This window comes from Zootoca vivipara, chromosome 16 (assembly GCF_963506605.1).
Source record: "Zootoca vivipara chromosome 16, rZooViv1.1, whole genome shotgun sequence".
NCBI lineage: Eukaryota > Metazoa > Chordata > Lepidosauria > Squamata > Lacertidae > Zootoca > Zootoca vivipara.
In genome coordinates, this window is record NC_083291.1 from 23,747,787 (window position 1) to 23,773,632 (window position 25,846).

General features: G+C 40.4%; 1 protein-coding gene across 5 annotated transcripts in view; it reads right to left on the reverse strand.

The window, feature by feature from the left end:
• ZCCHC7 (zinc finger CCHC-type containing 7) overlaps positions 1–25,846 on the reverse strand; it is a 139,213-nt gene that overhangs the window by 61,093 nt on the left and 52,274 nt on the right. For all 5 annotated transcript variants that reach the window (XR_009556836.1, XR_009556837.1, XR_009556835.1 and 2 more), the window contains exons 3-4: positions 7,484–7,527; positions 4,605–4,727 (exon numbers count right to left, since the gene is read on the reverse strand). Coding sequence is in view for 1 of the 5 variants with exons in the window: in XM_035140333.2 (XP_034996224.2) it covers positions 4,605–4,727; positions 7,484–7,527 (167 nt within the window). In the remaining 4 variants the exon portion in view is untranslated. The remainder of the gene's footprint in view (positions 1–4,604; positions 4,728–7,483; positions 7,528–25,846) is intronic.

Here is a 25,846-nt window from a genome sequence, read left to right on the forward strand (position 1 = left end):
CAGGAAGTTTCTAAGAAGAAAGAAATAGGACTTAACACAAAGATAATATACAGTTCACATTGTGAAGAATTTATTTTGTATTTTGAATTATGTATTTAGTTCTTCTGTATTTATTTATTTTTCTTTTGTATGAGATACGACGAGGAGGAAACTATCGTTGTATTTATATCATGCATATGTTCTACTCTGTATTATTTTAAACAATAAAGTCTTTAAAAAAAAAAAAAAAAAGATTCAGACAGGCTCATATATGAGAAAATTATATTTTATATAACCCAGTCCCATTTAGGGCTTTTAAAGGTCACAACCAGCACTTTGAATTGTGCACCAAAATGTACCAGTAGCCAGTGAAACTCTTTGGGGGGGGGGATTCTCACAATAACTGTCCCTGTCAAAAACTTGGTTGCAGCATTCTACGGTACCAATGCTTCACCCAATTTTCCAGCTTAAATGTTCAGGGCACACTGCCCGCACAAGGTTGCTTATAAAACTCTAAAGCACCTGAAAATAAAATCAAGACATACATGCAGTATATACCTTCAACCATTAAAGTTGTTGTTGTTGTTGTTGTTTGAAATGCAGCACAATACAGCCAAATGCAGACAGAAATAAGATCAGCAGCAGTGATGTGACTCTGAATATCTTCCTGGGAAGGGTGTTTCAAATGTTGGGGCCACCACTTAGAAAGCCCTGTCTATAGTACCTGCTTGGGCAGGCTGACAAAGGCTAATCTATGTTTTAGCAAATGATTTTTAAAAGCTGGTTTTGAATTTTGGTGTTTTTCTTATGACTTATAAGGCGATGAACCAGAGCGGCACGTGTTGCATCTTCAGTCTCTCAAAAGAAATGAAAAATGTTGTGTGCCATTAACACCAGCCAAGGTATCAAAGCCTTTTTCAAATGAGCCTGGCATTTACTGAAGTCATCAAGCCAGGACTTGCTCAATATCTGCCCACCTTCAGAGGTTAGGCAGCTAGGTACCAGAGAATGATGTTTTATGTGATAGCACTCTGACTACGGAATAGCAGCCACTCAAAAAACAATCCCTTTTTTTCATTTTTACACCACATTAAAATAGTTTCAGTCTGAAAGGGCTTGGGGGTAATTCTTTTTTTTATGTTTGTTAGCTTTTTATTTCTTTAATCAGAATTATATCTATTAGTCACCTTGTAATAAATGCAATACATGCATGCATATTTTATACAGTGGTACCTCGCAAGGCGAAATTAATTCGTTCCACGAGTTGTTTCGAGTTGCGATGATTTCATCTTGCGAAGTGCGGTTTCCCATAGGAATGCATTGAAATTTAATTAATGCGTTCCTATGGGCAAAAAAAAGTGCAAAAAAAGGCGCCGACTCACCCGCCATGGCCGCTCCAGAGGTTTTTAAGGCTCTGGGGAGGGGGAAGCAGGAGGAGGGCCAGGGAGAGGCTCCCTCCCTCCTTCCCCAGCGGTCGTTCACGCCCAACCAGACGGCCGCTCACGCCCAGCCGCTTGCGCCCAACCAGGCAGCCAGTGGGACTGGACAGGACGGGGGCGGATGGAGCACTTCGGCAGCCCGCGCTCTGCTCAATGACGGCCGCTCTCCCGTTCACACGCCTCTGCGCAGCCATGCCGTCCTACTCAGTGACGGTGGCGATGGGCAGCCAGTGGTTCACGGGCACCGACGAGTAAGTGAGGGGCGCGGGCAGGATGACAAGTGGAAACTTCTGCCTGCTCCCTCCCTCCTTCCCCAGCAGCCGTTCACACTCCGTTCGCACTCCCAACCAGATGGCCGCTCTCCTGTTCGCGCGCCTGTCCTGTTTCATCTTGCGAAGCACAGCCATAGGAAACTTCGTCTTACGAGTCTCCAAAAAACTTGCAAAACGCTTTCGTCTTGCGAGTTTTTCTTTGTGCGAGGCGTTCGTCTAGCGAGGTATCACTGTATAAACAAATGTTTCCCTAGCATTTTCAGAAAGTTTTCACAGAACTTCAAGCACCTGTTACATGTTCATTGCCTAGAAAGTGAAGCAAATATCATGAACACCAAGCAGCCGATAACTTTCCAGAGAAGCTCCTCCCTGCTGTTGCTCTTGATAGGAGTTCAGAAGAAAGACCACCAGTTCTGGTATTTCCATGTGTGAACAACAGTTAACCAAGGAGGAAATAAACAGTGCCTTCTCAGCAGATTTATACTCCAGTAGTTATTCTCATTTCCAGGGCCTCTGGTTAATGGGTTAGTTACCCTCTTACCCATGCCCATACTGGTTTTCCTGGCGGCTGGTATTTTAAAAATCTTTTTTCTCCCTTCATTCCTACTTCTCTGGTGCCTACACACTACAGTGCAATGATCTCTGTGCCAGCTCTCTATATGATGTGATTGTCTTAATGTTTGATAGACAGGTTTTCAACACACAAAGTACAACCTGTAACTTTCCCTAAAATTTTTGCCCCCTTTTAACAAAATACACAAATTTTAACCACATTGTTTGTACTTCAAATATTTTAGCAACCATTCTCCACAGACCTGGATCATCATGAAAACACACATGCACACACGCGCACAAACACACACACACTGCAACAAATAAAATACAAAGACTATAAAGAAATCTAAAACTAGCTTACAAATTGATGAAGATTTATCTAATTTATGGTGAATCCACCAGTCTTTTGAGACCTGTCCTCAGTCACTCACTCTCTCTAATTCCAGGTTAATTGTTGCATTATTTCGGTGGAATCTGTGGGGCTGCTCCAGAAGATAATGTAGGAATCAGGTTTTGATTGAAACAGGTAGAGCAGATGACATCACACCAGTCATTTACCAATTGGCCAACAATTTGTTTCTGGGTTCAATTCAAGGTGCCGATTTTGACCGTTAAATCCCTAAACAGCTTGAACCAGAAAATAATTGATTCCCCCTTATGCGAGCCTGCTCAAGCATCTGGTTCCACTTCAGAGGTCATTCTCTGGAGCCCCCCACGATTGGAGGTGTGGCAGGTGGATATTAGAGATAAGGCCTTTGCAGCTGTGGTACCCCAAATATGAAACTTACCCATAAGAGAGGTGTGCCTGGCCTCATTGCTGCTCATCAAAAAGCAAGCAGCAAATGGTTTTATTTCAGCAGGATTTTCAGAGACTCTGCATTTAGCAATGATGTTTGCTGCTGGTTAAAAATGACTGCTGATAATTATTTTTTTAAAAAATTACAGTTTTTATGGTGGTCTTAATGATTGTAAGATACATTGATTATTTTAATAGAAAGGTCAGGTAAAAATACTACAAATAAATAAATAAAACACTGGAAAGCTGATTGCATAAAGCTTCCAGTTCAGTGTTTGCTGAGCTGAAACTGACCAGACAATCAGCACTGTCTTCAGCCAAAGGTGGACAAAGATTTTAAAGATTTCCTTCCGGTGACTTCACTTTCTAATTCAGCCAACATGGAACTTCTCTAATGGGGAATGGGCCACGGGAACACACTGTTCTCATGGTGAAGCTTCATCCATCTTTGTGTTCAAATTGATGATCCATTTAATGCAAACGAGAGCAAATATATGTACTAAAAGATTAACTGTTGAAACATTCTAAATTATCACAGTTCATTGTCCCATCACATACATATGGCATTATCCAATCAATTGTGAGCTCCATACCTGTATGCAGAAAGAAGATCTGCCTCCCTCCCCTACCCCTAGTGTAGATGTCCATACAGACAGCACAAGGGGCAATGGGAAGCCTATGAGGATTTTCTGTAAGTTGCCTGTGCAGAGCCAGCATGGTAGGTGGATATGGGAAACATGCACCAATGTGGCAGGAGGGAGAAACCAATTAACAGCGAGCATATGGGAATCCTCTCCATGGGGAGCATGCCCATAATTTACTGCTAAAATCAGAGGCAGGGAGACACTGTCCTTGAACTACCTACCGTATTTCCTCTGCCCGCCCCCACCGCCAAGGGAATTCCTCTCACATAAGTGCACCGTGCCTTTTGAACACACACACACACACACACACACACACACACCGTATAGGGTGCAAACTTCCAAAGTGTCCACAACTGTTGATCCCTGGGACAAAACTCTTCTCAACTAAACAAATCCCTTCCAGTAGCACCTTAGAGACCAACTAAGTTTGTCATTGATATGAGCACTTCTTCAGATACAGTGGTGCCTCAACTTACGAATTTAATCCGTTCCAAAGGACCTTCGTAGGTCGAAAAATTTGTAAGTCGAAAAACGCCATTGGAAACGTGATTTCCCATAGGAATGCATTGGAAACGGAAAAATTCGTAAGTCGAAGCAACCCTGTCTAAAAATTCGTAAGTCGAAAAATCCCTATCTAAAACCGCCGTAGTTTCCTTTCGGATGTCGAGACATTCGTAAGCACGTGGCCATTATCCCCATTCGTAAGTTGAAAAATTCGGCTGTCGAGTTGTTCGTAAGTCGAGGTACCACTGTATAGTCAACTGTCATGCGTGGAGGGGGAAACGATCATCTCCTCCTACGCCCTCTCAATATGTCCCTTCAGAACAATTATTTCTTACCAGAGCTTTAAAAGTCTGAAAGCTGTCAACCGACAGAATAAATTGCTCTCTTCATAGACAAATCAGAAAACTGTATTTACCTTTGGGGTAGGACAATTTTTTGATAAGTGACCTCGTTTATCACAATTTCTGCAAGTGACATTTTTGTCTGGCATGTAGTATCTGTTGTTGTGCCGCACTGTAACATAGTTGCCAATCCGTGCCTAAAGAAATGAAAAGAAAATTCATTAGAAGTTTGCAGCTCATTGCCTTGCCATTCTAGACTTTTGTAGCTATTAAGGCTAGTAGGTTGAGTCAAAAATTCAGCTCTGTATTTGTATACTTGTTTAAACAAAAGTCATCTAAATCCCTGGTAAGCCTTTTACCCATTGGTAACTGTATAAGCTCCCTTCAAAAGAAAGAAAGAAAGAAAGAAAGAAAGAAAGAAAGAAAGAAAGAAAGAAAGAAAGGGGAAAAACATTTTTAGAAGTTGGTATGTCTCTTTTTCCCGTAGTTAAGCCAACCTTTGTCAGCATTAGTTCACAATAAAGAATTCTGCAAAATGCATCAAAAATAATTGCAAAAACAACTTGCTATGAATAAATTCATGGGATATATAATCTCTTGAAGCACTTTTATTCTATGGGTGAATGGGTAGATAAAAAAGCAATGAGAAAACAGATGAAACAGCAAAAACAAAAACTTTGACCTCACACATATTCTATAAATTCTTAGGTATGTGAATATGAAAAAGAGAAAATGAAATTTTAAGCTTTTTGGGGGGGGAGGAGAACTTGGAATCAAGAGACTCTCAAAGCCTTCTCTTTCTTAATATTGCTGTTTTTCTTAGACCATCTGCAAAATGATTTTGCAGTGAGACACGGTCATTTCCTTATTTATTTGGCTGAATACAGTGTAGTCAATGGCAGTAATGGGCACCTACTGTCTTTCTAATACTGAAGACTACAGTTGATAGTGACCATGTTATTCAATTAGAGGAGCACATACTGCGCCAGCTATTTGTGGATAAAGCTAAAGGTCAAGTAAACGTGTGCACAGATGTAAAAGGCAGCTGCTGCGAGAGCTGATATGCAAGTGTAATAAGAAATCTAAGCACAAGAACTGTAGAATATCAATAACAAGGAAGTATAATAGAGAGCAATCTTTGGAAAAGCAGTTGTTTGGGATAAAATTGCATAATTCTACTTTGACAGTTTTCTTTTCATAAAATCCTATTTTGCCACAATTTTTCTGGCTTTGGAATACTTAGCATTTTGCAGCGGTGACCAAGCCAAAAATGGTAACTAGGCACACAAGTAAAATATTTTCAATGATATTCAGTCTAGTTTTCCTTTCTTTTCCTTTTGTATCTGCATATTTGATGTTCCTTGTATTTTGTCTTCATTTTAAAAATTAAGAAAGTATCTTTTTAAAAAAATGATAAAAACTGATGCAAACATCCAATTGTTCACTGCCTCAACAATACATTAGTGAGTAATCTTTGGGTTCAGTCAGTTCAAAATCTATAGATTATATGACCATGGCCAAAACACTTTTCTATATATTCACTAACTACTTTCAAGAATCAGGTTCTTCAGAGCCAAATTTGTAAGGTATGTGGCAGAAAAACAGAAGCAATGATTAGAAAATTTGGGTTCTACAGCTAGTTCCAGAACAATTAAAAGTCAAATTTGAGAAAGCAAACTTGAAATTACATGTTAATTAGTTTTATCTAACCCTTTGACGCTGTAGCAAAAAAAGCTAATGCTATTCCAGGTTGCATCAATAGAAGTATGGTGTCAAGGGAATCAAGGGAAAGAATAGTCCTTCTCTATTCTGCCTTGATTTGACCACACCTGGAATACTGTGTCCAGTTTTGGGCACCACAGTTGAAGAAGGATATTGACAAATCAGAATGTGTACAGAGAAGGGCAACCAGGATGATCAAGAGTCTGGAAATCAAGCCTTTCAGGAATGGTTGCATATGTTTGTATATGTTTAGCTTCGAGATGCGAAGACTGAGAGGAGATAGGATAGCCATCTTCAAATATCTAAAGGGCTATCACATGTAAAATGGAGTTTGCTTGCTCCTTCTCTGGAGGATAGGACCTGAACCAATGCCTTCAAGTTACAAGAAATATGATTCTGACTAAACAACAGAAAGAACTTTCTGACATTAAACAGGTCTTCAACAGTAGGATCGACTCCCTCGGAAGGTAGTAGACTCAGCTTTCTTGGAGGGTTTTAAGCAGAGGTTGGATGGCCATCTGTCATGTACAATCTAGCTGCAATTTCTGCATTGCGGGGGTTGCACTAGATGACCCTCAGGGTCCCTTTTGACTCTACAATTCTATGATTCTAAAAATAACATCTAAACGGAAGGGCTTATTCATACTGCAAACTTCTTCTAAAACAATTGTATACTTCACTGCACTGAGTGGTCTTCCTGAAATTCGGAAGGCAGTTTGTAACATCAAATTTGCTCAGCTCATAATGCTTAAGCCATAATCCAGCCCACAAATTCTTCTCCAGCTCAGATCATAATTCAAGTTGGATCCTGTCTTGGTTTCCATCCACTACCCTCTTTCTGGTGACATCAAACATGATTAGAGATGACCTTTGAAAGGCCTCCCTCTCTGGTGTTAGGATCCCTTGGAAATGCTATTTCCCAAGGACATCACAGTTGCAGCCAGGAATAAGTGGGAGGATGGTTAGTGTTCTGGGACTCTCAGGGAAGGGGAGGTATTTTAAGCTCCCAATGACATCTTCAACTTTCAGAGAAAAGCAAAAAGGTTTTTTTGGAGGGAGGGGTTGACAAAATTGGCTGCACCCTGCATTTGTAAAAGCCACACATCTACACACATTAGACTATTTTAATATGTCTTATACAGAGGGATTTAGAGAGGCACCCACACCCACACAGAGTTTGTTGATCAGTCACAAGAACAGCCAAAGATAATGCAACATTTTATCAATTTACCTCTAAGTCTTTATCACTGATGTTCCAGTCTGCTCCACCTTCTCCTGAAAAAGATATTTTAAAAACCATTAATGTTGATTTTCAAAACTATGTCTAATTTATCATTTAAAAGTTGCAAATCTTATTTTTAAAAAGCTGAAAAAAATGAACTTCGGTAGTGACACGCCCAAACTTGTAGTTTATACTTTTACCCACCTTGGTGCTTGATCATATCAGGATCAGGATCAGGATATGCAACAATCTCACGTGTAAATAAAGGTGTGAAAATCGCAGTTTTTTTCCAATATGAGCAATATGAGCATGTGTGTTTTCTAAGGAACCCTGGGGCTCCTTGGAAGCTACTGGAGATTTTCTAATAAGAAGAGCAGTAATAGTAGACAAAGACTCCTGAAACAGTTTCCCTACCACTACAGTCATCTTCTTTATTTATTTTATTTCCACAGTAGCTGCTTCATAAGTTTTATCATCTTTGGAGTGATTTGGGCTGTTCAATACTTTTATTTTTTTATTTTAACTATTGTTGTAAGTAGCCTTGAATATTTTAACATTTGGGTTATAATTATACACTCAGGTCCAGCCAGCAAATCACATGAACAGAGTGTCCACTCTAGAAAATAATATCCAGTAATATGGAAAATTTGAAACTGACTGCTGCAGTACTCATTAATGCTGTAGTGATTGCTATGTCCTGCATGACTTGTACATTTTCATTTTACTGGTGAAAGACTGGTAAAAACATAGTTTGCTGTTTCTCATTTTTTGCCCCATCTATGGACTGCTCTGGTTTGCCAGAAGCGGCTTAGTCATGCTGGCCACATGACCCGGAAGCTGTCTGTGGACAAACGCCGGCTCCCTCAGCCTATAGAGTGAGATGAGCGCGCAACCCCAGAGTCATCCGCGACTGGACCTAACAGTCAGGGGTACATTTACCTTTACCTATGGACTGCCAATATCTTTATTAGTCCCAAACTTGCTTCTTCCCTCATTTACTATTTAATGGTTAGAAATTATAAGAACATCTATTATTATTATCAGGAAACTTTTGTTAAAAAGAAGTATCTGCTTGATACTTCAAACAGCCACCAATAACGAATAAATACCTTTTGTCCCACAAAGTTTTACAAATAATCACACAGTAGTTTACAGTGGTAATTTTTGCTACATCTATTGCTTTTTAAAGAGAAGAGTTCACCTGCTTTACCCAAGTTCTTAATGTAGAAGTTGTTACCCACAAAGAAATAGATGCCAAATTTTGTGTCGCTCCCAGATTCACTATTTGCTCATTTAAACAAATAACCAATGTAATTGTTGCAGGGGCCTAGCTCTAGTTTTTTTCCCTTGTGAACCAACAATTTCATTGCACAAGAATCTACTAACTACTAGACAATGAGAAAAAATTTTGCCCAATGACTTTTCAATCTGTTTAAAGAATTCTTGAATATCCTGTCCTGTAATACTGAACACTGCATATACTGAGCACAATTTTTTAGTGCATCTAATTACCACACCAATCTCAAAATTTGATCCATTGTGCCCTGGACAGATGTATGTGACAACAGTCTTCAGACACAGCTCCAAAGCCCTATTAGTGAGCAACATCCAGTATCTGACTGGCTCATTAAACTACATTTTCAATGGCCAACTGATGTCGGGAAAGGGAGAAATAAGAAATGCCTAATTCTCTGCATGCAATCCATCTCTGATTATCTGGTTCCTGACAGCACAATTCCCTGGTTCCTGATAGCGAATTAATTCCTTAGTTTCTCTCTACTTGCAGTTGAGTTGGTATCAATCACACTATCTTTCCTTTCAGTTCCCATAAAGCCTTTTGGTTCAAGCCTAAACTTACAGATGTTTCATCAATTGGATCAGATTTTTTTACAAAGCATATCTATGTATATCATGTCTACCAAAGGGCAATTAATACCATATTGCTGCAGTGAGCTATAAGCAATTTTTTTTACAGTATGTGAATGTTGTATTTTTAGGATACAATTTTATGACATTAATACAGCAAAGTAGAGGTGACCCCTTGTGTCAATACATATACATTATACTTGCCTTATTTTTAAATAAGATTTTATTAAAAGAGAAGGAAGGAAGGAAGGAAGGAAGGAAGGAAGGAAGGAAGGAAGGAAGGAAGGAAGGAAGGAAGGAAAAAGAAAGAGAAAGAACACAGAGCCCTCCCTCAAAAGTAGCTCTCAACCCTTGCCATCTACAGAAGGTGGTGGACCCTCCCAGCTCTCACCTGGAAGATTGCCTTTCTACTCCCAGTCTCTAACCCTGGGAGATCTTCACTTCCCTGCCTCTCACCCGGGTCCTTCCACCAACCATCTACCACCTCCATGTATGTGACCTTTGGATCCCAATAATGGCCCAGAGCAGAGGAAACCAAAGTAAAAAATGGAAAAAAGAAGGAGCCTCCATCTGGACCATAGAAGTAGCCCGTTCAACATTTACAAGGAACATTCAGTGTGTTCTGCAGTGGGTGCAGCTGCAGCCAAACTCGGGATAAGATCACATATATAAGCAACCCTGAAGCAGCATGGTGCAGGTGGTCATTGCGCTCTGCTGGCAGCTGCCAGGAGAGAGTGGAGTCCCTAAGATGGTTGAATGGCACCTTGTACACCTTCTTCTGGCAACTGCTGCAGCCAAGTTGGTGCCAAACATATTGCTCTGCTTTCCTTTGAACCACATCAGCAAGACTGGGGTTGTCGTTTGGGCAGTCAGGACCTCCATACACACCACCCAGGCTTGTGTCCCTGGGAGGTCACTTCAGTGCTGCTAATGCAGCGATCTGACTTTATCCCCAAAGGCATTGTCTCTCAAATGCCAACAATACTTGCCTTATTAACAGAACCAATCCAATGCCACAGTGAAATCTGTTCCTTCTAAAGCAGTCAACAAAGTTGCTTAATAATGATCTGTATGTATTACCCACTGAAGCAGCTAGGTGGATGTCAGTTACTGTAATTAATCCAACTTTTCCAGGCAGTGATGAGTGTGAATACCTCATGTTGTGTTAGGTTCATGTTGCATCTTTTCGGCTTGCGAACGCGGCAAACCCAGAAGTGTATACTTCCAGGTTTCGCCACATGTGCACGCGCAGAAGCACCACTCTAGTTGTGGACTTTTCGGGGTGCGAACGGAATGGATCGTGTCCGCCACTAGAGGTACCACTGTACCTCAATAAGAGTTATATGTAAGTTACATATGTAACTTTTTTTAAAAAAATAGTTTTTATTATTTAAAATCAACAAAGCAACAAATACACACTTACATATAAAAGGGAATAATAAGGTGGGGAGAATAATGAGGGGAAACATATGTAACTTTTTATGGAACCAACATGGCAATGATTCTATATAGTTAAGTAATTAGTCCAATAAAACTTAACAGAATGCAAACAGTACAATGGAACAAAGTTGATATCTCTTTCTCAGCAAACATTTCACTTTCCACACACACAAAGGCTCTTTCCATCATCTAGTGGAGGAATCCCACTGTTGAAAGAATTAAAGAGGAGGAGACTATTGCCAGTTCCACCTCTCACATCATTACAGTGGGTTCCCCAACCCATCAGTACAGATTCTGGGACGGCACACAGAGAGCTGCAGGCGGAAAGGGGAACTAACATATCTCACCTCCCACTAGTGAAAGCACAATCTGAATCCAAGGCCCCACCTGTACTCTACATTTAAAGCACATTTCATACCAGTCATGACTTCCCCCAAAGAATCCTGAGGATTGTAGCTTGTTAAGGGTGCTGAGAGTTGTTAGGAGTCCCCTATTCTCCTCAGAGAGCTACAATTTCCCAGGGAACTCTGAGAATTGTTGTTCCCAGATTCTTGATGAAACCATGACTGTTTAAAGTGGTATCAGGCTGTTTTAAATACATAGTGCAGATGGGGTCCAAGTCGCTATCTTTCAACATTTTGTCATATAGTGTCTTTATCATCTTTTTTCTGAATTTATTCCAAATTGCTTACATTTTCCTTTAAGTGTGTTAATCTAAACCAGAGATGTGGCACAGGATGGAAGGGTGCTATTTTTTGCTATTTGGATACCATACTTCTATCAAACATTTTAAAAGGAAGCATCAAGTAATATAATAGTTTTGTTTGTAAAGTACTATCTACCTTTTAAAAAACAGTAGTGGCAGTTCACACACTACTGAAAAAATGTTCAGTTTATTATTAATCATGGCCTTCCCAGCACGGCCATTCAGTTATCCGACATTTCATGATCTGCATTTTATTTTGTAACTCCATTTGATCTTTCTTGGAATTAATTTTGTGGCTTACAGACCAGTTCTTTAAACTACCAAGTTCATTCCAATCCAAAACCCTATCCTCAAAGCATTTACAATCAAATTTTACTAGTTTACTTATGAGAATGTCATGTGGAACTGTGTCAAAAGCACTGCTAAATTTGATTATGCTGAAGATTATATCTACTGCATTCCCTTTATCCACTAAACCACTTACCTTATGAAAGACGGAGATTAGTCTGAACTGGCATGTATTTCTAAAATTTGCACTATGTACTAAGCAATCACCTCTGAATTTTCTTCCAGGCACATCTTACAGAGCAAAAACCAAATTCCTTTGTGGGATTTCAGCAGAGTAAAAGATTTATTGCCCTAAGGGAAAGATTCTTCATAGAGCTGCCCACTGCCTCTACCCCACAAAGCATGGTACAGATAGCATGCCAAAAGTTCATGCTTGGAAAATGGCTACAATTATTGCAATTCCTTTATGCACCTGCATACTAAATGCGCTCGCAGATATCATATTTGAATATGCACATTATCAGCCATCTATGATCTCTAAAAACCATGGGGCGATTTTTTATAATGTTTTGCATTACAATGAGATGGCTTTTACAACGATGCCCCAGAAGCTTATGTGTGGCTTATGAAACATTGCCAAAGATGCATGTGAGATTTGGATCCTGTATGAGCTGTTCTGAACAAGTTGCTTAGTTGATGCTTACTTTATAATTAAACAGTGTTTAATTATAAAGTCACACAATTACAAAAGCTTAGTTTTGTGTACATAGAGGTTGTTGAAAGGGTGTTTCCCTACTTATATATTTCTGTGTGTGTGAAATGGACACTAGAATCTGCAAAGTGATTATAAGGAACCCAAGGATGATCATTATTCTCGGCTAATTATCCTGGGGGTGTGGAGCACAAATCTTTTGTAAGGTATGTGAATTAGATCACAGGACTACTCTACTTCACTCGAGAATCAAAACAAACATGTAGTTAATTGTAAAACTGCAGTAAGATCTCCAATTACCTATTCTGTATGGTTTATTGACAAAAGAGAACATTTGGCCTATAGTGCCTTTTGTCTTTTTGTGTATACTGGAACAGCATTCAACCAGACATTATTCCGCAATCAAACTATTAGTGAATCATTTATGGCAATTGAGGAAGAATAAATTGCCAGCAGGATCAAGGTGGAACACTATAGAAACAATAGATGATGCTCAGGATAAATCATTCAGTCGCTCTAAGACGATTGAATGACTTCTGGATAAAACTGAAATCAATTTTTTTTATCACGAAGGCACGCCAAACCCCTGTACACACTTAAAGGGATTTCTTACTATTGTCCTGGTGAGTGAGAAGATAAAAAAATGAAAATGATGAAACCCGTTGATGGAATGGATTATTTGTCAGTATCCCATAAAAGCGGAAGAACTCTGAAGAGATCCATAAACTTCCCCCAAGGAATTATTTGAAGCAGTTTTTGACAGATCCATTCTAACGAAGCAACAGACCTCCTTCCCATACCATATCACAGTGCTTATCTGACATAACTGACCACACTACAAATTTTTCTTTTATCTTGATGCACCGCCGTACTTTTATGTAATCCTTAGTTGACGAAACCTACTGTGTCGCTATCATGAAAAGCACAATCCAAAGGGGGAAAGGAAATGTGCTTCCCATTTTAATGTTGATTCAACAGCTATTAATTTGTTTTTTATTTTAAAATGTGATAAAAAATTTAACTGCCATCTAAACACTAAATCAGTTTAAACCATCAGTAACCCTTGGAGTAGGCTGTCACCTGAAGAGTAGTTTGACAGCTAGAAGCTATGACATGAATTTATAATCTCTGAAGCCTCTGTCCTTTTGGTGGCCATGGAGAGTTAATGCTAGACTTTAAGGAGAACTACAAGACAAGAATTAAAATTGTTTAATCCAAATGAAGATGTGTGCTTTTATATTTCAAGCAGTCTGTTTCAATTACAAAAACAAACAAACAAGCAAACTTGTCATGTACTGGAACCCTCTCCTCCCCCTTTTCCTATATAGGCCTTTATGTATTTTGCTGTTTTCTACTCATCTATCATTTCTATTGTGCCCTTTCCACTTCATTATCTTCTCCAGAGTGCTCAATAATCTGTTGGAACTATAATACAGTATAGATGAAGATGAAACAAAAATTGTTTCCACCCAAACCACATATATTGTAACTTTACTGCATTCTAGAAAGTGTACACATTTACAAAAAAATCAAAATACATGCAATAGCTCACTGTACACATTTCTGTTTCCACCTGCTTCATATTTTCTCTTATAACATTACACTCTGCATAATTTCAGTTGATGCACTGTTAGTAATGCTAATTCTCAATTGTCAATGGTTCTTGATTTTTTTCAAAGCTGAGTGCAACATTTAGAGAACAAACTAGGTTCCCCCCCCCTCTCTCGTTTGGTGGGTACAAGTATGAGGACCACAGGAACAGTTAAATTCAGGGCATGGTTGGTCTACCACACAGTCGGGGGAATTCTTTAAATAGAGCCTGTCACTCTCTTTGCCCATCAATGGGATTTCCTTCTCAAACTGCTGATTCGTTCAGGTACACAACAGAGGAAATTTCAGTTAACCTTTGTTTCACCCCAGGGAAAAATCTGTCTGAGAAGTATAAAATGAATAGATTAAAAAAAAATTAAGTAGCCAAGCTTCAATGTTATTTTTTTTCCAGAGTTCACAGCAAACTCAACCCTCCTCCAAACATTTCAGCCCCACTGGAGAATAAATGATATAATACGCAATTCAGTATTCCAGTTGTATACCTTTTGTTTGAAACTGAAAAGCCCAACCAAAACAAAACTATCCCCCTTTTTTGAACAAGAACTTTTCCTCCAAACCCTTCACCTTGTCATTATTCTTTGTGATCAAGATGGGAGAATAGCGTTTTTGAACATAAAATCCACTGGCTGTTGAGAGAGAGAGAGAGAGAGAGAGAGAGAGAGAGAGAGAGAGAGAGACCACCTGGTGGGTGCAGGAGCCCCATTACTGATCATGGGGACTTAGGTTCTGTGAACTCAAAAGTGCAGGAGTGGCAGCAATTTTGCAGAATGTACCAGCAAGCTGCTAGAGCAGAATACTGGCCAAAACCTGTCAAGGCCACTACTGGATATTTGTGGGGCTGGTGAAATTGCTTGAGGGCAGACTTAGGATTGGGGTGGAAGAAGACCAGGGAGCTGTCTTCACCTAATTTCTCTTTAAAATTTCTCCTCTTCCCAACAAAAAAATAGGTGGAGACAGATGGAGGGCAAACCTCCACTTAATTCTCCACCCACAATTCTAATCCAAAATCTGCCCTCATGCAATTCCACAAGTCACATTAATTTTTACTATCACCAAGCTGACTATAGCACATCTATTTTTATTATTTAATAATGGAAGTAGCTTTCAACTTGAACTATATAAGATTGGCTTCACATTGCCTAGGCACACAGTTTAATGTCCATCTCAGATGGGTGGTCCGGGTTACAACAGTAGCTAAGAATACCATCCAGGTGTTCTAAATACACTATCTAGGGTTCCCAAACTGAGGGCCGGGGGCCGGATGCGGCCCAATCACCTTCTAAATCTGGCCCGCGGACGGTCCAGGAATCAGCATGTTTTTACATGAGTAGAATGTGTCCTTTCATTTAAAATGCATCTCTGGGTTATTTGTAGGGCATAGGAATTCGTTCATATTTTTTTTTCAAAATATAGTCTGGCCCCCCACAAGGTCTGAGGGACAGTGGACTAGCCCCCTTCTGAAAAAGTTTGCTGATCCCTGATCTAGAGCATCTGGTTATATCATGTGCTGGGAATTCACTAGGGATTCTGTTAATTTATTGAATAAACTGCTGCCTAACAGATTCCTAGGTTAAACCAAGAATCTGGTCTTGATGACTCCCAATCACTAGGAAACTTCAGTAAGGCCACCTGGTCAGAAGACAGCTAAAACAATAATATGCCTATGCCAGAATAATTATGGGTAGCATTCAATTTACAGTAGTGCTAAAGAGATTGTTCCAACAGTAAAAGCATTTCTACTTGCCCAACAAAACTATCTCCCTTTGCCTCCCCCCCACCACTTTTCAGGGGGGGGTCTTCTGAACCTCCATAGTGGATGTGGGGGTAGTGCAGGGGGCCCATGGGGTGGGGGAGGAGAGAAGGGAAGCCCTGCTACACAAACAGAAGTCATTGTACTAGTTTCCACTAACAGATTTGGGTAGTTGAATATGGCCTTTGTAATGACCAAACCATTACCCAATAGGGGTGCAGTTTCTTAAAGCTCAAGGTTTATGGGCTGATAAAGATGGTTTGTCATTTGAGATTCACGGAACCAATCACTTTTCAGAACTCTTGAAAATTTATCCATTGGAGGTACCAACTAAGGAGCTTGTAGTATGGGTCAATCTCTTGATCTGATAGGTCCTGAGGATCCTCTTTCACCATTTCATTAATGGTGCAACCATAGTTTAGAGAGATACTGATCCTGGGAGAGGGAGGGTAGATTACCATTACTGTAACAAAAGGGGCGCACACACACACTTGAGCTAATGAATCCAACTGACTGCACCACCTGTTTCCTTATACAGTGGTACCTCTGGTTACGAACTTGATTCGTTCCGGAAGTCTGTTCTTAAGCTGAAACCATTCTTATCCTGAGGCGTACTTTTGCTAATGGAGCCTCTGGCGCACGATTTCCGTTCGTATCCTGGGGCAAAGTTCGCAACCAGGAGCAACTACTTCCAGGTTAGCAGAACTTGTAACCTGAAGCATTGGTAACCAGAAGCATTCATAACCAGAAGTACCACTGTAGGGATGAGGAAATTAGAACACAGTAGATGTTCATGCAACGATACTCACTTCTGAGCACAATTAAAGGTGCTAGTCTTGATCTAACACCCTTATACAGTCGTCGTGCTGCGTGAGATTCATATTATTACATTCATATTCCCACTGTTCCTCCAAAACTACTCAGGGCCAAAATAAGCACTATCCCTAAGCTTTCAAAAATACACATGAAATATATAGTCATATGTATTATAGTCCCTAGCAGCCCATCTCACTAGCTTACAGTGCTAAACCTTGAACATCTTAGAAAGAGTCACTCCTCATATTAAAATCAGCTGGATAAGCCCTGTTGTTCTCATTTCAAAAACTCAGGCTACAGTTTATGAACAGCTCAGCAGCATGTAAAGTGAATCACTAGCTCTTTGGATTTTCAAAAGGCTCGAATTTTTCTTTAAATTACTCACTAATTCTCCCTATGCAGGCTGTTGCAACTTGGAAAAGGGCACTTATTTGTGTAGCTCAGCCATTTCTTTGCCTCTTTTGCCCTATATGGTTGGTATTGAAAAATAGAGGCCTTCTAAGAAAAGGAACCAGGTTATTTCTTCCATCCCTCCTCGGATTTACTTTCTACAGACAAAAAACCTTGTTTCTGGCTTGCCTGCAAAGAGATTACAAACAATTTTTTATCTAATAGTTAGATTCTAGCCACAGAATGCAAAAGGAAAGGCGGCGCAGGTTATGTCTCTCAAGCAGGGGTTCTCAACTTGTAAAGAGCCTTGCACAACTGCTTTTGAAAGCAAATCTGAAATGAATATTTGAGCTTGTGTTATCTTGCGCCATGTTTTAAAGTAACTTGTTCACTACTTTTCAGGACATACTACATAAGCTGAATGAATACATTTTTGAAACCCAGGGCACCACACTATGCTTAACATTTCACTTCCGTCTCCAGGAAAATTATGACAATTTTTAAGTGCACCACACAACTCAAATAGTTTCTCAACTGCATAGCTATCTTAGAGGTCTTTCACAATTTATGACAACTGCAAGTAATCTGCTACTTTTCAAATCCTTATTCAAAAATGTGCATGGAAAGTGCATTTCCCCCTTTATTTTAAATTCAAATTGTAAAATTGTTGCATTCCTTAAAGTAAAACTATCAAACTACAGCTATGAAATCTGTAGATGGCTGCCGCTCTCTTCCATACAAAAAGAGCAAGACAATAGCTGCTTCTTTTCAATATGTCCAAGAGTAAAAAGCGAGGGTGGGGGAAGGAATGGTAAATCATGACCACCACCTTTGCATTTTGCAAGATGCAAAAAGGGGCAGTTCAGCAAGTTTAGCCAACCAGCTGAGACTTCCCCATAGAAGGGAATGCTTGGGAGCTTCATGGATCCTTTGGGCTCTGTGACTCATTTTAGTTTGCATTAGGAGCTAAAACTGCCCCTGGCCAGCTGGAAGAATTGGAAGCTTGCACAGCTTGGCAAGAAGCCATCTTTGCTTGCTCCCCTACTCCCCTGGGCTGCACTAAGCACAACTTGGTTACATTGGAGCACTAAAACTGCTATTCCAGGGTGCATCTTATCTAGTCATATCATTCCCCACGCATATGGTGAACTGATTGACACCATTAATTAATGACCTTAGCATATATTTGCTTACAGTTAAGAGTGCGAGATCTGGGACTAGAAAGAGAATAGTAAAAAGAATAGTACTGAACCAAAGCACTGTCTTTCAATTTATCATATGTATATTTTAATCTTCTCTGTTTTCATTAAATAGACTTCGGATGCTTTTGGATAGTGATACACAATTTTCCCCATTTTTTTTTTTAAAAAACCCAGCTTCTGCACCAATGCATTAAAATTAAATCCTCATAAATGTATTTCCCCAATATATTACTGCAACTTGCATTGGGCTGAAAACTTGATATGCTATTAAAAATATGTAGTTTTTTGGAAAGTAACTTTGCTCAAATTAGACAGTAAAATAATTTTTCATTTGTCCGACTCCTTGATGTAAAATAAATCAAAAGCTTATGTAAGATAATACCCCTTACATATGAACATCCAGATGCCAAGAGACCCAAAGCAATTCTCAGTTTAACGTTTTCAAAGGCACAGACTAGTGATCACACGATACTGGTGATACTCTCTAGTTACCCTTGGCAACCCTTCTCAACTGTAACGATGCTCTGCCCCTACAATAGCTCACTGGGCAGCTTTCTCTTCACTTAGCTGAATGCTTTGGGACCATCTGCGTCGGTAAGCATAAAAGGCCAGCCTGCCTGTGGGCCCGTCACTCTGAACACCACCTCTCTGACCCTGATTAAATACAACTTTCAATCCTTTTTGTCCTCCCTGTTGACTTCTCCTATTAAGGGAGCCCTTTGACAAAGAAAGCGGAAGAGTGGACTAACTGCCCCCAAGAAAGGTGATGTCTGATACTGCTCAACACAAGGATTAGCAAGCCAATACATAACAAAAGCAAGTTTGGGGGGAGGGGGAGGAAAGGAAAAATGGTTTTAGCCAGGTCTTTTTACTAATTCAGTACGTACACAATTCAACAAATAGCTATACAAGAGGGATGCTTTTTTTTGGGGGGGATGGGGAGAACTATTACAGAATAACAATAATTTGGGGACATGCCTTTAACCAAGCAATGTAAGGCCATGACACTGGTAAGAACAAAGCAGCATTTTTCTTAAAATAAAAAAGCAACTTTTTGCAGGAATAAATTTGGTTAAAGAAAACACAGTGCAAACTCATAGTAATCCTAAACTCTTTAGATGGACCAAAAGCTTCAGTGAAATTAATGGAACTTACTTCCAAATAACTAGATTGGATTTAGTTTCAAATAGCTAGATAGGGTTGGGATGCAAGAAATACCTGTAAAACTATGGTCAGAATCCAGATTACTACTTCAGCTCAGAGAGGCAGCTTGGGTTATAATGGAGTTGACTTTTTTTCCTCCTTGACCAGCTGACTCCTATGCCACATCATGAAATTCTGATTTTGAAATTCTACTCAGTTATAACTCTGCTGTGTCTGCCCTGTGGCACTGAGTGAGTGTGTGGGATCTTCTTTCCCCAAAACTGCTCCAGAGAGAACCCCTGGATTTAGGAGGTGTGCAGGGGGAGAACATTCTGTTCCACAAGCAGAAATCCTTGCACTGGCAGAATGACTGCCTTAGCTCTACATTGGATTCCACCCAGTCTCCTTAGGCTCACAAAATTAGTTTCACAGCTTTTTGGATAATATATTGTATTATTAAAATTAATTTATAAAATAGAAAGGCTCAAAGTGATAAAAGTTAACAGAATTTAAGCTATTTAATTAGTAAATAAATAAATGTTAAATTCTATTTAAGTTACTATCAAGTTTACTATCAAGTTAAGTTACTACTCTTAAAGTTGGAAAGCTTTGCAGAGCTCAGATGATCCTCCAAAGGTGAAATGCTTAGCTAATTAGGCAGCTATCCTTTCACATGCTTGTTATTTCACACAGATTCACATACAGTATTTAGATGCAGGACTGTAAAAACCTGTGTACCTAATTAAGTTTGTGTGGACATTATAAAATTTAAAGTGTGCAATACAAGGCAAGATCTTGGTAGAGAAATTTTATAGCATGAAGTGCACTATAATATTATTTTTATAGTGTCTACCCACTACCAGCCTTGCAGATGGAGCACAAAATTCAAGCTCTGTGTTTAGGAGCACACATTCTGAGACTACATGTTCTCATCTAGAGGCTTCATTTAGCATAGAGCAGACCACCGACCACCCAGCCCATCTCCAACATGCAAGATAATGAGGAGGGCAGAACTTGGGAAACATCCGGGAGAGGAGGAGCCTTAGAAGGGGTGGACATCATGGAGCTTCAGTCCTGGCAACTGCTCTACAGGGGCAAGACTTGCTGGGAAGTATTGCTGAGTTGTACGCCATTTCCTAGAATAAAGAGTTAACTTCACCCACAACTGACTCTGCTTTTTTGTGCTGACCTGCATCTGACTCCAGCCCTGAGAAAAGGCAACAGAAGCTATTCCAAATCTGGATCTTCCACAGTGCTAACCTGTAATGTTTGGTATGAGCTCATCGCTCATAGTAAATCATAAGTTCTCTCACTCTTAAGTAAAACATCATGTCCAGTATTTTCCAAACGGTAACTGCCATATTGTGGTTCTGATCATATAAAAATGTATGTAAATATAACAACTAATGCATTAAAAACAGATGATTCATGAACTAAAAAACTAATAAATTACAACCCTAAATTCATTATAACAGTGAAGATCTCCAATTCTCCTTCCCTTCATGGCACTGGACTGGTGTTTGCAAAGGCATTCCTGCACTGATTTAGAAAAGAGATAGAGATCACGTGATCTCTTGGCTTACAGAATTATCCATATCATTCTAAACTGAGTATTTACGATGTTCACATATGAACGTCACCAAGTGGGACACTTACTGAAGTAAACACCACTTTGGAAAAGATTTAAAATGCCTCTGCGAATACACTCACAGATATACAGGCACAACCTTTTGAACTGAGGGTCAGAATTATGACAGTACGTTGAAATACAGACGTGTTCCTTCCTTAGCTAGGGTGGGCCTAGACAACTATAGACTCTTTTCCTATAAAAATAAAAACATTTCCAGTATTTGTATATTTCAACACACCTTTACACAGGCTATATTTAGATGTCACAATAATAAACCACGGTTTACTGTGACAGGAATGAGCCTGTGTGAATCTCAGGCTTGTCAGCTCCCTCTGCTGATGAGAAGCTTTTGCATTTCATTTTTGATTAGCATTCGAAACCACACTTTAGCATTCTGTCAAAACTCAAAAACGTGATTCATCTTAACTATGGTTTGGCTAAAGCAAGACAGCTTGATATTCCATTACTTGAAACTGGCCCATTTCAAACAAACAAATACAGTTTGATGGGTTTTGGTGACAGAGCTGCAGTTAATAATATATATATATATACAATAAAATAAAAACAGAACAGAAGCAAAAGCTTCTGAACTCACCATGGCTGTGAGGATGGAAGAAAGGGAAGAAGGAACAGTGGTACAGTTAGGCGACTTTTATTTTAAGAGGAAACTCTTGAGCATGTGCAGTTTCTCATTTTAAACTCACTTCAGCAATAGCACCATTTAGATGTCAGGAATAAAAAACATGTTAGCTTCTGCTGCCTCGATGCTAAGCACATTTACTTGAGAATAAACAATGGTTTGTTGAAGAAAGACATGCTTCAAAAAGAAAATAAAACTAGCATCTGTAACATGTACTTAATCGGCCAGCTGCCTCCTGACTACAGAATGGTTTAAAAAAACAAGTAAGTAATCTGCTGTGCCCAACAGAGGGTCCTGGATCCCTAGGCATATCCAGCCCAGCCCAGGTGGTTACACAAGACCTACTATCCCCCATCACCTGTCATGATATGGGAGGTAACTTGGGAGCCACCCAGGCTGTGGGGTTCTAGGCTTCAGCCCCAAGGTCTAGTTCTTGTTGCACCCCTGGGGAGATGGGTGAATGTGACATTTCCACAGGCTTGTTCCTGTCATAAGCTGTGGTTTAGTGTGACATCCAAACACAGTCACTATCTCCCTTCAGCAATTACCGGTATATTTTTGCCCCCGTTTCACCTGTTGTCACAAGCAGCAAAACAATGAAAGCACGTTATAGGTAGGTGTGTGTGTGTGTGTGTGTGTGTGTGTGTAAAATTGTCAAAGACTGTGAAGACATAGTACCAATGTCTTGTGACTTCCAGTAGCTACCAATTTAGGCTACAATTACAGTCTTTCTTTGACAGTTCTATTAATATAACCACTTCTATGCACCATCAGTTTCTTTTTTCATTTTCTATAGAAATACGATGTTTTAGTGGCATCACCAACTTTTACTTTGACATGCTCTTCCTTCCTTTCATATGCTGAAGGCAAGAAATAAATGGAAAACTGCTTCCAATAGTTTTACTTTCTATGTTATCTGAAGAAAAACAGATTCACACATCCCAAATGGACTGTATTAGGAGATACTGCTGCCAAGAATTAAGGACTGTTCAAAAGTAAAAAGTGATTATTATGGATGAAATTAGAAGCTGTAGTGGCAGCCTTAACTTCCTGAATCAGCAAAAAGAACAAGAGAAAAAAAGGTTATTCAGAACAGGAAACGGAATATATTCTTTTAATTTGCTTTGACATACCTCCCCCATCCCCCAAAGCATACTTTAAGCTTAGGAGTGATTCTTTTAGACCCATTATTTCTAGTTCCAAATGCTTCTTTTGCTACCAGGGGCGTAGCCAGGATGAAAATCAGGGGGGGGCAAGGGGCGGGGAGCAAGGGGCGGGGCCAAGGGGCGGGGGCGGGGCCACATCAGAGCAGCCCGAAATCGGGCTGCTCCGACTCCCTCCTCCCCCTCCGCGATCGGAAGGGACGAGGGGGAGCCAGGATCAGCCCGAAATCGGGCTGCTCCGACTCCCTCCTCCCCCTCTGCAATCGCTGGGGCAGGTGGAGGGAAAGCCCCAGAGCCGCGCAAAGCGGTTGCCTGGCTTTCCCTCCGCCCGCCCCACAGCCAGCCGGCTAGAAGGGACGTCTCCCTGCTCCCTTGCTGGCTGTGGGGCGGAGGGAGGGAAAGCCAGCCAAACGCTTTGCGCGGCTCTGGTGCTTTCCCGCCGCCCGCCCCACAGCCAGCCAGGGAGAAGGGAGACGGCACCGGGCGGGCAGTGGGGCAGGCTGGCCAGTGGCCCTGCTTCTAGGGGGGGGCAATTGACCCCTCCTGCCCCCCCCTGCCTACGCCCATGTTTGCTACACAGTGGTAAATTACTGTATTTCAGTTACTTTCAACTACTAGAATTAAGAAGGTAAACTCCAGATGTTATCACTGTAGCAAAAAACCTGCCTAAATTTTAAATGCACGAAAAAAGTCTTAAATGGCAACAAGCAATTTTCTAGGTTGCAATAACCAAAACCAGTACACAAATTCTGGAACAAGAAACATAAATTAACATAATTAAGCCCAATCGACCCGCTACAATTTTTTATTCAAGGGTCATCGGAATTAGTTAAGTATTTGATTCTCAGGTGTGCCAACGTATTTAAAAGATGTAGTTTATATTTTGAGACCCTCAGCATGGAAACAAACTAACAGCGTCTACAACCACAGTTACTATCTGACTTCTAGTCACCCTGATTTTCCAGCAAGTGCACCCTAGAAGGACTGCACATGATACAAGCCTAGTATCAGCTGCCAGGGGCCTTGCAAGAAGGGGCAGACCATTCATCCCTCTTATGCAGGCATCCCCAAACTTCGGCCCTCCAGATGTTTTGGATTACAATTCCCATCTTCCCCGACCACTGGTCCTGTTAGCTAGGGATCATGGGAGTTGTAGGCCAAAACACCTGGAGGGCCACAGTTTGGGGGTGCCTGCTCTTATGAAACAGTGCATCTCATTCGCTTGACCAAGGAAGACAAGCTTAACAGCTGACACATACTAGTTTCAAAGTTACTGGATTTGATCTTGCATTTATTGTTTGGTTACCTCTGCTGTAACAAATAATAATTTTTGACTTTTGAAAGGGAATAGGAAATGCAGGGAGCTCAGCACCCGAATGATTTGGTGTTCCTAAATCTAAACCACATGTATGGATAGTGAACAATTTGTATCCAGCTATTGCATACCATGTTTCTCTGAAAATAAGACACCGTCTTATATTTATTTTTCCTCAAAAAAACCCTCCCAAACCCACTATGGCTTATTTTCAGGGGATGCCTTGTTTTTTTTTCCCTCCTACTCCTGCGGCGGCGGCCGGCATTGCTGCTGCGCCTATCACTATGTCTTATTTTCGGGGTATGGCTTATATTCCTTGAATGCTTAAAAATCCTGCTATGGCTTATTTTATGACAAAGAACACAAGGCACTTTGTTACAAGCGGTAGACTCATAATCTGGGGAACCGGATTTGCGTCTCTGCTCCTCCACATGCAGCCGCTGGGTGACCTTGGGCTAGTCTCACTTCTCTGAAGTCTCTCAGCCCCACTCACCTCACAGGGTGTCTGTTGTGGGGGAGGAGGGGAAAGGAGATTGTTAGCCGCTTTGAGACTCCTTCGGGTAGTGATAAAGTGGGATATCAAATCCAAACTCTTCTTCTTCTATTACTACTTTACATCTGGCTTTTAATGCAAGTGACATGATATAAAAGGAACAGGAAGATAAGCATATCCAAGTACCAGCTCATATTAATTCTACAATATATAAAACTGCTAACATGGAATGATCACAGCAGGAGAAAGTTCTGGGAAAGAAGGAGTCAAATGTTGCAAAAGAGGAGACTGGAGGGGGGGAGATATGATAGCCATCTTCAAATATCTCAAGCGCTGTCACATGGAAAATGGAGCAGGCTTGTTTTCTCCTGCTTTGGAGGGTAGGACCCAAACCAATGGATTCAAGTTACAAGAAAAGAGATTCTGACTCAACTTCAGGAAGAACTCCCTGACAGAAAGAGCTGTTAGACAGTGGAACCCTTGGAAGGTGGTTAACCTTCCTTGGAGGTTTTTAAGCAGAGATTGGGTGGCCACCTATCATGGATGCTTTAGTTGGGATTTCTGCATTGCAGGGGGTGGACTAGATGACCCTCAGGGTCCCTTTCAACTCTGCAATTATAGGATTCCATAAACAGCAATTGGTATCAGCAAGGCTGATGAAGGGGGTCTCACTGTGTCTTCCCTAGGGTGTAGCAAGCTAGAATTGGATACATAGATATTTAAAAATCCTTATATATAAAAATCTGACACTCAAATTCTCAAACATCATAAACTATTTATTTAGTAACTTTCTACCTAGTATTAAGTAAAACACAATGACTAGCATCACTCTTGATCTCTCTACAAAAAAGGGAGTGTTCCAACTTCTGTTAGGAAATTGGGTCTTATAAAACCATTCAGTAGAAATATGTCACATTGTTACAAATTTAAGTAATCTAATATGTACATATACACCAAGATTCAAAGAACTATGCCCCCAGTTCCATTGTCTTACACTAGCAGCCTTTCATGCCATATAGAAAACTGCTTTAGATCAAAAGCAGTTTTCTTATATGACATGGGGGGGGTGTGTCAGTTTTTTGGGTCCCACCTGCATTTACATCAAACTGATTTCTATACCCTGTCACACTTAAAGGCATTGCAAAAGGTTAAAACAGGGTTTCCCAAACCTGGGTCTCCAGTTGTTTTTGGAGTACACTTCCCATCA